Source organism: Charadrius vociferus, unplaced genomic scaffold (genome assembly GCF_000708025.1).
Source record: "Charadrius vociferus isolate BGI_N301 unplaced genomic scaffold, ASM70802v2 scaffold1038, whole genome shotgun sequence".
Classification (NCBI taxonomy): Eukaryota; Metazoa; Chordata; class Aves; order Charadriiformes; family Charadriidae; genus Charadrius; species Charadrius vociferus.
In genome coordinates this window covers 102,544-116,894 of record NW_009649630.1, presented here as the reverse complement: position 1 = coordinate 116,894, position 14,351 = coordinate 102,544, and the positions used below count along the sequence as shown (strand labels likewise).

The 14,351-nt window shown below is 40.2% G+C and overlaps 1 protein-coding gene across 1 annotated transcript in view; it reads right to left on the bottom strand.

The window, feature by feature from the left end:
- MYO3A (myosin IIIA) overlaps positions 1-14,351 on the bottom strand; it is a 127,065-nt gene that overhangs the window by 109,316 nt on the left and 3,398 nt on the right. The window contains exons 2-3 of the mRNA XM_009890568.1: positions 4,524-4,706; positions 30-164 (exon numbers count right to left, since the gene is read on the bottom strand). Coding sequence (XP_009888870.1) covers positions 30-164; positions 4,524-4,691 — 303 coding nt within the window. The 5' untranslated portion in view covers positions 4,692-4,706. The remainder of the gene's footprint in view (positions 1-29; positions 165-4,523; positions 4,707-14,351) is intronic.

The following is a 14,351-nucleotide window of genomic DNA, read 5'->3' as shown; positions in this document are numbered from 1 at the left end:
GAAAACTCTTATTTTTCTGAATTATTTACCTCAAGAACTAGCCAAAGCTGGTCGCCATTTTTCACATCTTTCTTATAGTACATGCCATAGAACTTGACTACATTGGGATGATCAGAGAGAGCTTTCAAAATGTTGTACTCTGCTTCAATTTCTTCATCAATATCCTAGAGTCACAAGTGAGAAATACACAGTGGTTAATAAATAAATAACGATAATCATTTTAAAAACCCAACACATAGCATTTTCTGGCTATTCAAATGTAGTTTGAAATAATGCAAAGAAAAAAAACAAACAAAACACAAATGTCCAATTTGCAGGGCTACAAAGCTTGGTTCTGTTTACTCAATACAAAACAGTCATCTGGTTTTTTACTTGGTCTTTATCAATTTCAACTAATGAACACATGGGGTATGACAGGGCAGCCCTCAGGACAATGGGGAAGGAGCATTTGAAGGCAAACCCAGCGCAACCCACAAGTGGGTAGGTATGCAGGTGCCTCGGGAAGTCATGTTACTTCTCTAGTCTCAAGGGTATCCCCAGCTGGAGATAGTGCAGCTGGAACTACCTCTCTGCCCCTCTGTGCACAAACAAGACTGCAGCCACCTCTTACTCATTTACTCAACAGGTGGACATGATTATCTTAAGGATGCTTTCCCACCTAAACAATTCTGTGATTCTATGATTCTATCATCCCACTTTCTAGAATCATCTGGGATTTTTTCTCATTTTGTACCATCATAGAAATTGGTGACATCCATGATATCTCTGGATTCTCCTACTGAACTGTAAGAATTGCAGCTTTTTGTCAGTCTTTCTTTACAGACCTGGGGTTTCTTACGCAGCGAGGGAAATCCATTTGGAGGTGAGAGATGAAGACAAGTTTTGCCAACACGTGCACCAGGAGCTCTGCAAGCCCTTTCAGACCAAACACGGATGCTAGCAATGGTGGGCACTGGATGACTCAGATAATCTCTTCCACCCATGCACGGGAATTGCTCATTGAGGGACACTATTGGACTGTGTTTCAGTCATGCTGAGAAAATATCCAATCCATCCTGGCCACAGGAAACAATTGGATGTAACAGACAAGCAAAAACTTGCCGCCCCCGTTTAGATCTCAAAAAAGCATTAACATACTTGTTTACAGATTTAAAACATTTTTAATACCGTTTGCACCCAGAAAGAAAGAGGAAAGCTACCTATGAACTCCACTATCCATATGAATAAATTTCATATCAATGAAAAGCATCTACTCAGTGTCGAAAACCTGTCTCACCGCTGCCAAACAGAAGTGACCATAACAGAGAAAAGGGATGCTTTGTATTCCCAATGAAGGACACTCCTTCTCAGTTTGTTCACCACCAAAGGCATCTGCCCCTAAGAGGACTTTGCTCAGTTGTTTCTGATACAGGTGCCTTCAATGCTAAATCCAATTCAAGTTCCTCATATTAGCCTTTTGTCTTGAAATACCTTAACTGGCCTCAAAGAATTTTGCCCATCATCAGTATCTTCAGGAATGGGCCATTAAACTTTCATATTGCGACTACAAGAATAAGTCTTCTCACAAGGAAGGGGTTTAGAGATTTTTTTATTGGAGTAGCTGAAAAACAGCAGAAATTTTCCTCTTTCAAAAAAAGGAGCAACTCACTTTAATTTTCCCATAAGCACAACACAAAATAAAGTCAATAAAAAAAAAAAAGAGAGATGCAAGGAAGGAAGAAAGAATCAAGGCTATGAAGGTGGCAGAGAAGGAAAGGGAAAAAGTGGAAGATAAGAAGGGGTGATGGGAGAAAAAGCGTCTGGGAAAAACAAAAGGACAGATCATAAAGCAAAAAAAAAACAACCCACGAAGAAAAACAAAGAGTCAAACCCCCCAAAACTACACACAAAACATACAATAGCCCTGGCTGCCTTGGGGAAACTGGAAGAGAATTAGCCCACTGTCCTACTGTGATTTAATAGAGGTTTCCGTCTCCAGAGGGGTACTCAGATTTACTATTTTAAGTATAAATGTACTAAGATTTTTACTGTTATAAGGAGAAATGAAAAGAGAGAGCATGAAATCAATAGAATATTCATTCTGTACATACTAAAAAGAAAAATCTTCCTCTGTACGTTATGAAGGAAGAAAACTAGAAATATTTTGTTGAATTTAACATATTTACCTGCATAAAGAGTACCTCTTTTAGAAACAGTAGAGGAAACATTTTCATGTGAACTTAGACATAGGATAATATGGCTAAGAGCCCTAAAGTACAATGGTATTTACTTATAGCCCTGAGGACAAGGCTATGAGAATTCTCAGTTCCATCTTCACATATTTTCATTTCAACACCCTCACTTTCCTGTTTCAGTTTCAAAAAGCTGAGCTGTTATTCAGCACAAAGAATCTGAGAGCTCTAAAGGTTTAAGCATGAAATGCTTACTTCAGTCTCACATCACTCATGATAACGTAGTTTCCCAGTTTAATTTGGAAATATCAGTTAAACCAAGCAATATAAAACCACATTTCCTCTGCTTGTTTTTTCAATCCACCTCTCAAGTGGCACAATTTTGAAACCATCTTCAAAGAAAAAAATTGTAAAATTTAAAGAAGAAAATACAGAAAGTATCTTTTTCCTCATTGCAATAGCTCCCTCTGCAGCCATTAATAATACTTTCAGTTTAAACAAAAAGAACTGGTTTGTTGCTTTCACCCTATTTCTAATATAGGATTGCCATTTTAACAGTAACATGAAGGTATAGCCACTACTCCAGTCATCCTGTAAAGAGGAGAGGGGAAAGAAGAATAGTATTCTTAGAAGAAAAAGGACAATATATTCAGCTGAAAGACTTAGGTCTTGGAGTGTGACGTTGACTGCATTACTGACTTCCATGTTTTCATTAAAATAAGGAATCTGTTTTCATCAGTTATACCTTTTCCCTTCTTCAATTTCCTATGTTGCATCTTTATACATTGTACTTCTTCTGTCATCTACTCCCTTATCTCCTACTTAAATCTATTTCTCTTTCCTCTAGCGTTAGCTTTACTACCTCTTCTTTCTTCTTGTCATCATATTTTATCCTTTTCCTACAACCTCCACAGTGTACACAACATTCAAAGTTTCCCCGATGCCTTCAGTAATCCCTGCCATAGCCAGCTGCCACTTAAGAATCATTCCTGAGCACTCGTGAAATAGATGAAAGCAGAAGCATTTCCTGCCACACAGGCATTTAGAGGAACACCAACTGCAAGAAAATCCTGCCTAATCATTGTAAGCGCAAGAACTGTGTTTACAGAAAGCAACAGAGTCAAAAATAGAGTTTCCAATGCATTTGAATTCATCAAGATCCTTATCGCTTGGTTGCAAATCATGTTTACTTTGGGAGAGGTACATGATATTGAATTGAGATGAGCCTACTTTTGTTGCTTTGAAAGCGTGCTGAAATAAAAAGCACATCAACAAGAAACACCGCAAAGATAATGCAAGACGCTATGTTTTCACAAACACATTTCATGGACTTAACGGGCCCTGAGATCGTAATTAGACATTGTGTGATATGCAGGGGTAGAGAGAGCCCTGTGTGGCTGTGCAGCTCCAGACCTGCAGTGTTTCACAGGGGATGGTGTGCTGTTCTCTTCCTACCCTGTGCAATGGAAGCACATCCCTCACAACTCTACACTGGGAATGCAAAAGATGAGTCAAAGGGGCCACTTGAAACAGGAACATCTCCTTGTCCAAGTTTTGCGGGTTACTGTTCTCGAGAAAAATCCCAAGCCACATGCAGCACCAGTGAAGTCAATGGGGTATGCCTTTACAAACCAGACTAATGTTCTTCCTTACTCTTTGAGCATTAATCTGCCATCCAAAAAATGTCAGTCATTGAGAACAAAAACATACTCTACAATGTAATAATTCCACCTCCCAGCCACCTGGTGCTTTGTGTGTAGGAGCTATTGCCTTTGTATTTTCCATTTGAAAAGATGGATCCCTCTGTGATATCTACGTACTTTGGCACATTCTGAAAATGCAGAACCAACAATAGCAATAAAAATAAAGTATGCTATTTTATTTTTAAAGTATCACTCATAGCACGTAACTCTGCTAAAAGCATGTACTTAAAATAGATGCTTGAAGGTACATCTAAAGCACTTAAAAGTACACAACTTTCTTACTGGCTAGTATGTAAAAAAAAAAAAAAGGAAAGGGAACAACAGTAAAAATAGAAGCAGCTAGGATTCCTGGTACTGAAAAGGAAACTAATCAGCTCTGCTTCTGAAAGTAGGAGATAAACAATGTGGAACCAAAAGTAAAAGCAACAAAGTTTAGGTATACTTCTGAATTCTACCATATGCAACCACATCCAAGATCACTTAAGATACAAAAAATGCATTGATAGCTAGCCTGATACTTAGCAGGCTGAAGCAGTTTATTTCACTATCACTGCTAATGCAAATGATCTACCAAGATTAAAAGAAAAAAAGACTACATAAATTCACTTACAAGTAAATAAGCATAAACCGAGTAATTTAAAAAGCTTACGTGAACAGGATCCAAAATTTTGACTGCTGCTTTGCTGCCATTTTTCCTATTCAACACCTTGAAAACTTTTCCATATGTTCCTTTGCCAATAGTTTCAATTATTTCCCAGGTATCTGAAGGATCAGGAAAGCTATCAAATATTATTGTTTTCCCAGTCAACGGAAGCATCTCAAATGATGGCTCCTAGGAAAAAGAAATTGCAACGTTCACTCAACAAATAGTTAATAGCAATTGGTTTCCTACAAATGCAAAGAGAATTACACATTCCAGTCTCAAACACTAGAAATGTTTTTGCATGTAGTGTGCGTGCACTGAAAGCATAATGAAGAAGAAATGCTGCACTTAATACAGGTACGTGCAGTCAAGACACCATCAAATGAAGGGAAATTCAAACAATAATTTGAACTAATTTCAGGCTTGAGTGAAGTCAGTCGAAGCTTTCCCATGCACTTCAATGAAACTATAATGTCACTCTGAGATTTTTTGAGGGGCAGGTGAATGGGGGTCAAGTTCATAAAATCTAAAATAATTTGGATTACCAAGAATCAGGCAAGAAGGGGAGAAGAAACCCACAAAACAAAGCATGTTAAATAGCAGCATTGGGTTCATTCAAACTTTTACAGCAAACAGTCAGTTTTATAATCCTACTCTTACCATTCCACAGAATCACAGAATCACATAATGGTCAGGGTTGGAAGGGACATTCAGAGGTCATCTAGTCCAACCCCCCTGCCTGAGCAGGGTCACCTACAGCACGTTGCACAGGACGGCGTTCAGGCAGGTGGGGAATGTCTCCAGAGAAGGAGCCTCCACAGCCTCTCTGGGCAGCCTGTGCCAGTGCTCTGCCACCCTCAAAGTAAAGAAGTTCCTCCTCATGTTTAGATGGAACTTCATATGTTCAAGTTTGTGCCCATTACCTCTTGTTCTATCACTGGGCACCACTGAAAAAAGACTGTTCCCATCCACCTGGCATCCTCCCTTTAAGTATTTATAAGCATTAATAAGATCCCACCTCAATCTTCTTTTCTCTAGACTAAAAAGACCCAAGTCCCTCAGCCTTTCCTCATAAGAAAGATGTTCCGGTCCCCTAATCATCTTTGCAGCCCTTTGCTGGACCCTATCCAGCAGTTCCCTGTTCTTCTTGAACTGGGGAGCCCAGAACTGGACACAATACTCCAGATGCGGCCTCACCAGGGCAGAGTAGAGGGGGAGGATGACCTCCCTCAACCTACTGGCCACACTCTTCTTGATGCATCCCAGCACGCCATTTGCCTTCTTGGCCACCAGGGAACATTGCTGGCTCATGGTCATCCTGTTGTCCACCAGGAGTCCCAGGTCCCCTTCCACAGAGCTGCCCTCCAGGAGGTCAGCCCCCAACCTGTACTGATGCATGGGATTATTCCTCCCCAGACGCAGTACCCTACACTTGCCCTTGTTGAACTTCATCAGGTTTCTCTCTGCCCAGTTCACCAGCATGTCCAGGTCACGCTGAATGGCGGCACAGCCTTCTGGCGTGTCAGCCACCAATGTGAATTTTTATATAGCTCTCATGAGGCCAAGCAGATCAAAGTGGCAGATCTTTTCACAATATTATGGTCTTCTGACAGCCAAGCATTCACAGCCATAGAAAACGTGTTTACTGAGGTACATTCTTTAACAACTGTTTTACATACTGTAAAGGAAATACCTTTTACAGTGATGGAATTGTATCCATGACTGGACAGGTTACACCTATATCCTGGTCCATGATGGATGTAATTCGCTTATTCGTGCCTTCATAGTGAGTAACTACCCATCAGCTACAGTGGTAAAAACAAAGCACACACCCCCACCCCCAGACAAACAACAACAAAACAGAAATCCTATCTTTAAGAACAGCCAGAAACTCAGTAGAAATGTCTTAAAAATTACATTCTCATATTCTTAATTGTAGAGCCAAGACTGAAAAAGAGAAGGGGCAGGGAAAAGGACAGACTCAAGTCCTTACTAAGTAATAAGTAAGCGAACCAGCTACTGAGCGCTTAAGTCCTTCCTGAGCACAATATGCGGTAAACGAGCCAGGTTTGGAGAGTCATTTTCTTATATCCATTTTTAAAATTTTGATATAATACTTTATGAAGAGACTACAGTGTAATTGCGCTTGGATTTTTTTATGTCAATAGCACAAATTTTACACACGTAAAGCATTTTATGTGATATTACTTTAGTGACAGAAATTGCACCGTGATACCATGCTACTTTTTTTGATAATGAAGAAAATGGCTTCAATTTCAATTTCATCCATGGCTTCCAGCATCCTACCCATACTTTCTTTATCCATCTCCTTATGCATATAACCATGTATATCCCACTACACATGCAGCACGTATATCCACTATACATACGGTATGTGTACCAATTAGAAGGAACTGAAATGTAATGCTATACAAACATACTTTGTACCAGCTCTTTCAATTATCTGAAATGCATACCGGCATGTCATGTGTATTCAGACTAATTTTCTACTAGATAATACAAGCTCGCCTGGGAAACACAGGGCTAAGGATTCTTCCCATCATTCTGCTCTTGGTTGATCAGCTCACTGATGAATGAGAAGACTGGGTTTTCTTTTCTCTCCCTTCTACCCCCCTTTTTTTTTAAATATATATGTGACTATTGCCAACTTCTATACCCAATCATGCAGCAAAGTGGTGAAATATCCTCTTAAACCAGGAAACCTCCAGCAGTCTGTTGCGTACCAAGGACTGCAACCAGTACTGGCCCAGCACCTTGATTTCAAGGGCTGTGGGAACAAAATGACCCAATTTTACCCGCTACCACGAAATATTCCTTAACACAAATCCAGGTTAAAGGTCAAAGTAAAGATAGACAATCAAGATCAAGAAACACGTAGCTGTAATATGTAAATCCTCAAATTTCCATTCCAGGTTCAAAATTTGCTTTTTCCTTTAGTCCAAAACTACCACTGGGACTCATACCAACACAACTCAGCCAGGACATTGACTGCAGTCTCTTCATAAGGCATTACCTTTCCACCTCATGCCTACTATTTATCCATGCCTTGGGAGCTTCACCACTTCCAGGCAAAGCCATCTCTTCCCCAGAAAACTAACATAAATGTGTTACAATAATTTTTTTTTAACTTTCTTTTGCTTGTAAAATAGCTCTTGAATACAATCTTTTTTTTTTGTTGTTCAAAAATCACTTTATACATATAAATAAATGCTTTGTAAATAGCTCATAGTTTGGACTACAAAAAATAATAACCAAATTGGGGATGATAAAGGGATTAGGATTCATAATCCCAAATCCTTGCTTTGAGGGGTTCAATAACGATGGAATTTCAAAATTTCTCTATCTGAGGTTGAAGTTTTAGAATTGAGGTTAACTATTTGTTTAAAGTTTTAGTGGATACTCAATCCATAACCACTGGGTTTTTTTGAAAGAACAAAAAAAAAAGTAGAGAGCTATCAATGGGCACCTTCATAAGAACTGAGATGTCCATCTGATATGGGAGCCTGTCTACATACAAATGATTTTCTACAGAATATATACTTTTCCATCAAAACCTAGGGGCTGCTATGTCCCACATTACAAGAATACATAGTAAGAGCCTCCGATCCAGGCAACTTACAGTAGAAGATATGCAGAAGTTGAAGAAAGACAGACTCATTTCCTCCCTTTCAAAGAGGAGCACTGAAGATGCAGGAACGCAAAGAGCAGCTTCATGTATTTAGCCCGTGCCAGAGCCAAGCAGGGAACTCTGATACCGTGTACCTCAAAATACACCCTTAAGCAAAGGCCCACCCCACCACACAGAGGTATTACAGCAAGTGGAACATTCTAAGGAAAACCACGTACAGTAAACCCCACAGCTTCAGAGAGCTTCCCAGGCTTCATTAACTTCTTATACATTAACAGAATGCAGCTGAAATTCATTGACTCCCAGTATCAATTGCTAACTTGCCTGCAGAAACTAGTGCAAGGAGAAGTCTCAAGGGACTCAGGAAACATGATCGTGCCGCTGCTATTTGGCTATTGGTAAAGTGTGATGGAGACACTGTCATATGCCTGCATTTTCCTCTGCAAGTCACACCAGTTGCACACCATCCTGCCTCAAGAAAAGTCACCACATACTTAACAATAATGCATCCAATAGCTGTCACATTTAGTTCAATAATTTAAGAGTGCTATTCCAGAAAGAAATATTCACCCTAATCCTTTGTCTTTTGATTTACAGCCTCAAAATCATGACTTGAATAAGTTATATTGAGCATCGTATTTCCTCACTTCCACCATGTTTAAGAACAAGCCCCTGCATATAAATTGTGTAGCTTCCACTTCTATTATTAAAAATATATTAAATAGAATGATTTCAAGTGTTCTGTTCTGGGTGATGAATAATGTTTTATTACCTCTCAGTGAAGTTGAGACAGCCAATAATGATTTAATCTCATATTTCAGCAATAAATTGGACTGTCTCTGGAATACATATGGATGCCCAAACAACTGGGTAATTTATCACACCACTCACCATTAAAAATTTACTTTAAAAAACACAACTTATAACTTGATCCAAACTTGTGAGCTAGGAATGTACCCTTGAACCTCTATAAAAACCCTTTAAAATACACCTGCTGTGCTCAGCATGACAGTTCACTCAACTCCTGCTTAGATTTTGGCGAACATTGCTCTTGCCAAGGCCTGATGTGTGCTGGGAGCAGCACCACCAGGTCAAAGCAAGAGCACCATGTAGACAGGGCAGGTGGCCAGGAAGAGCTGAAGGGCCATTATGCACTATTATCACCTGCTAATTGCTGCCTCCTGCAGCCAGTATCTTTTGTCTGGCACTTTCCTCAGAATCTGCTAATTAGGGAAATGGAATAGACCAAACATCCAAGCTGGAAAGTATAAAACATCATCTTACCCAAAAAACTTTTCAAAGTGGATCCAACAGCAGCTGGACTGTTGAGGCTTTCCTGCTCGCTGGTGGGATACAGGGGATGCCTGCACCCTGATGGAGGAGGAAGGAATGAGTGCTCACAGGCGGCTAGGTAATAAAGTTGGGTTTTTTTCCCTTTTTTACCCCTCATAAATGCACAAATTAAAAGTTATGGGTTATAAGTTATGAAACCTTATGACTTGAATGGCAAATAAGTGAATTCACGTGATAGACTACTGTGGGCAAAAGGGGATTGAACCCCTGTTTGTTTTTGCTGTATTTCTTAACGAGCTTATGAAATAAAGTTTAAATAACAGAGTATGTTGTCCTGTAAATTTGAGAGACCCAATGGACCATGACACTTACAGTGATTAAATTAAGGGTATCTGGGCTGGGAAAAAACAGTTTTGGCATTCCAAGGCAACAAGCCAATGGGGCTGGGGTTTTTGGTTTGTTTTTCTTTCCTCTAAGGGGATCTGGCTGTCACAATTATAAGAATAAATCAAGTGAGAATTCTTATGATCCAGGCCTATGTGATTTTTTTTTTTTTTTTTTTTTTTGCTTTCCGGGTCACACCAAACATACACACTCTATGCAGCAGACCTCAAGTCATGTACTAGAGCTATCCAGAGGTGCCCTGTTCAGCATCAACGCTGGCAGATCACTGCATTCCCTATCCTTTTCAGTATCTAACTAGCTTGGAGAGGGAAGGGGCAGCCTCATGAAGAACACAGTATATCTCCTGTGGACTGTCTGATTGCAGAAAAGGCAATTCAATGAAGCACACTCATCACACCCAAAACTTCAGACAAGTACCAATTGCACTGTCAAGGGCTTCATGGTCAAGGCCACAGAGCATTTCAGACAATAGAGTCAAGTCAGAATAAGCAAGAGGTTTTGTTCTGCAGGCTGGGTTGCAAGCACAATGGAGCCTGAATTTCACATAGAATATTAAATGTTAATACAATATTTTTACTACTGTTTCATACCACCTAAGTTTGCAACTTCTTCCTAAACCTTTCCCCCCTCCCAATAGTTTCTGAATGGACCTCCATCTTGCCTGGATGAAAGCATATCCATTCCCTCCATAAGGAGCTGATAAAATAAGAGAGGCACCTTGCCTTGTGTCATTCATCTTTCTTCATAAAGGGAGGCTGCATGATTAGCAAAGCAGATACCTATTCACATATGACTAAAATGAATCCAGCCTTTAGGTTCCCATCAGCATCTTGTCTCCTGGCTACCACAATGTTCTGGTCTTGAAAATCAGAACCAGGATCTTATTGATTCAGTTCAAAACACACCCAACTTTGATCTTCTTTTGTTTGGTCTTTTTTGATCTCTTTTGTTTTATTTGTTCACATCACTCCCCCTTCTCATGCCAAACCCTACTTGGGTTTAACCAGCCAGCTCCTGTACATATCCTACCCTGTAGTTTGCCAGACATCTTCACATGTGTCACGAGAGGTGGATGTCAGGAACCAGCAACACTAGCCTATGTTGCCTCTATGAAGGTGACGCTTGCACTCCTGAGTCTGACACTTAAACCTTTTGCCTAGTGGATGCCAGAAAAATAATCACATGGGGCGGGGGAGGGGAATGTGTAGAGATTGCTGATCTTGTTATATCAAAGAAAAAAAAAATCCGCCTCACTTTTTCACCACTTGCCTTATCGAATATCTAGTTTATAAGCTCTTTGGTCTGGTACTGATCACAAGGCACAATGGGGCCTTGAAATACTTAATGCAGTAGCACAATAAAAACCCAAAAGTTTCCTCTTATTTCATGAGTTTATGTCACACTGCGAAGTACTTAATAAGAAAGTTAAAGGTTGCTGCATGAAATTCTTAAGACAAGCCAAGTGCATGAGGCTACAATATGCCATTCATCATAGTAACACCTAGCACTTTCTAGATAAATGTCCAAATACTTTGATTGTTCAACCATGAACATGGATTGCAGCTCAGATCCTGAGCTAGTATAAATGTATCTATGATGAGCCATTCACGCAGCATATTATCTCATCCTTCATACAAATAGTAAGTTTTGCTCTGGAAATTCCAATACCAACCACCTCCACTTAATTCTGGAGGATATTTGGCCTCTGATCTTGATGATGATGCAACCTATACCTGAATGGGAACTATAGTCAAATCTGAGATCAGTGTGAGCAGATTATCTAGTTTGGCAATTAGTTAAAAACGAGTGTTTAGAACACAACTGGGTTTTTTTACTTCATTTGTCAAAAGCTGAATACGCTTAACGTAACTTCACTGTAAAACAAGAACAAAAAAATATAATTTTGCATGATTACATTATTTTTGTACTACCCATGTGTCTATCTGAATTATCTTCTTTGATTGTACATCATTTTGCTTACTACTTTCCACTTGATGTATCCCCCAGTGTTTTCCTAGAACTGAACAACTGTCTTTCCCATCTGCAAGAAACTTTCCAGAGGAAAAAAGCCCACCTCTTTAGCCCCAGCTATGGTAGTTGAAAAATAAATATCAAGAACCTCCTATAACAGTCAGTCCACTTCATTCACTGTTGTGTGCTTACATGAGTAAGAAAGGGACAAGAGCTGGGATTCATCTAACTTGATACATGTACAATACACCTATTGGAACCTAAGCTAGGTACTATAATCCCATTTTAGTTAGTCAAAGCAATCAAAAATTGATTTCCCTGACCTGGTTAGCACCTACTTTAGCATAGGAAGACTTGCTCTCCAGATTCTATTGATTATACTGGCCAAGTTTCCATTGACTACAACAGGAACCCAGTTATACACCTTCAGGTGTAGACATGTTAGGTGAAATGAATCCTATCCTACTTAACTGCTGGAAAAAAAAAATAATTATAGCTTGACAACTGACAAAATTAGTATCCAGCTCCATGCTACAGTCAGGGAAACTGCAAGCCAGCCACATCTCATCACCTGAAAATTGGCAGGCAGCTTGGACATTGTCTGATGATGCACAGAAAAGGCACGAACCATGCAATGACATCGCCAAGCAAACTTTGAACCCAACAACTGAACCCTAAATCAATGCAAATGCAGAAATAAATGGTTACTTTAAAGCATTTGGAGGCAAGGAGTGGTGATAAATTTAGCTTAATCTCAGACAATGTATTTCCTGGGCACAATTCAAAGAATATACATTAATCTTAGGGCTGCTCAAGGAAAAAACTGATCCATTTTTAAGGGCACCTTTTAGTGTTCACTCTCTGAAGGGCTGGGTAACTGCTTCTTCTGTTCCTAGAAACACTTTTCCTCTTTGCTAACTGTTATACAGTGACAACTTTCCCAACAAAGCAAGACAGCTTTCAGAGAAACTTGATGCCTCTGGACTCCTTGACCTTTGTAAAACTTCTACATGCAGTAGAGAAACAGTACTGTGTGGTATTGGTACCTGATCTCCTTCTATTGATAAACGCATATTGGGTGTCCACACTGACATTTCATCTGCTGATTATTATTCAGCTGATCTTGACATTTCGACTTGCTGCAGACTGAACTGGTCAGCCCCGCTCATAGCAGGCCCCAGCTTGTCACTCTCTGAAGGTTCTCAGGGGGTGCTGCTGGAAGCGATCTACAGCAGCATTAGGTTCCATCTTGGTTTTCTTCCATTCCCCGCCATGCCCCTCAACAGTAAAAGGCCTACTGCATGCTGAGGTTTACAGTTCTCAGGAAACTCCATTGGAAGAGGGTTTTTTTTTAAGCAACGGGTTAAAGAATCAGCAAGGGCTGTAAGCATTCAATCTAATCTCATACATAGGGGATGCCCACTGTATGACAATCTTTCAGAGCTCAAACACGACATCAGTACAGGACCTCAATTTTTTGAAGCCAACCTTTGGTTATAGGAAGAGAGTATGAAAAGAACATGGAAACAAAATGCTAAATTTAATTACTTCAGCCAATTCTAAAAGCTCTGATATTTTGAAAGCAAAAGAGAGCTAAAGATTTTTGTGGCAATTGTCATCCAACAGAAAATATTTATGCAGGGGCATTACAATCATGAAAACAAGATTAATAACAGAAGGGGGAATGGTGTCATTATCAAATTATATTTGGAACTTGTGCCACCAGAAGTAATGAACTGACATTAGCAATCCATGAACTGAATCATATCCAGCCCATTTTGTGGTTCCCAGAAGAGAGGCACTACAAATGATGAGAATAATTTTTCAATGACTACACACTAGATCAATATATTAGCAAAGAACTTAGCTTTCAAAGCTAAAGCATCGCTTAATTTTCCTATTTTAACACAGTAAAACTTTATAAGGCCTAAAAATCAATATGTTGCGATCTCGCTCACTCCCTACTTCTCAGAATTTCTAACAGCAGCAAAGTAGCAACTCAAAATTAATTTAGCAGCTGTATCAATGAGCTTTGGCAGGGCTTGAAATTAAGGTGATATAGCCATTTGATAGCAAAATAAGGAAGGCATTACAGACAACAAGCAAATTTGCTAGCAGTTGACACTAGCAGGCAAGAAGTTAAGGGGGTATGAGTGTATATCGGGACGTTGTGGGCACAGTAAGATTTCACTCGTGTCTTGCCGAGGCCCATGGTCACCCTACGGGGCTGCCTGTCACCGGGGTGGCCAGCACAGGCCCCGCTCTGCCAGCGCCCGTCGCAGCCTCAGCGCCCTGAATGGTTTCACCACAAGCAGGAAGCGCTCCAGACTTCCCTCCTCTGGAACACTCTACACGCTTTCCTTACCCAGAAACTCACAGAAAAAAGACGAAGTAGAAACAAGCAGGATTCGCCCAGGTGCCCGAACGAGAGAGCCCAGGGGACAGCGCCAGCTCCACACGCCCCCCGGGGCCGAGCTCCCCCCGGCCCTGAGCAGCTCCGCTCCCCGCTCCCGCCT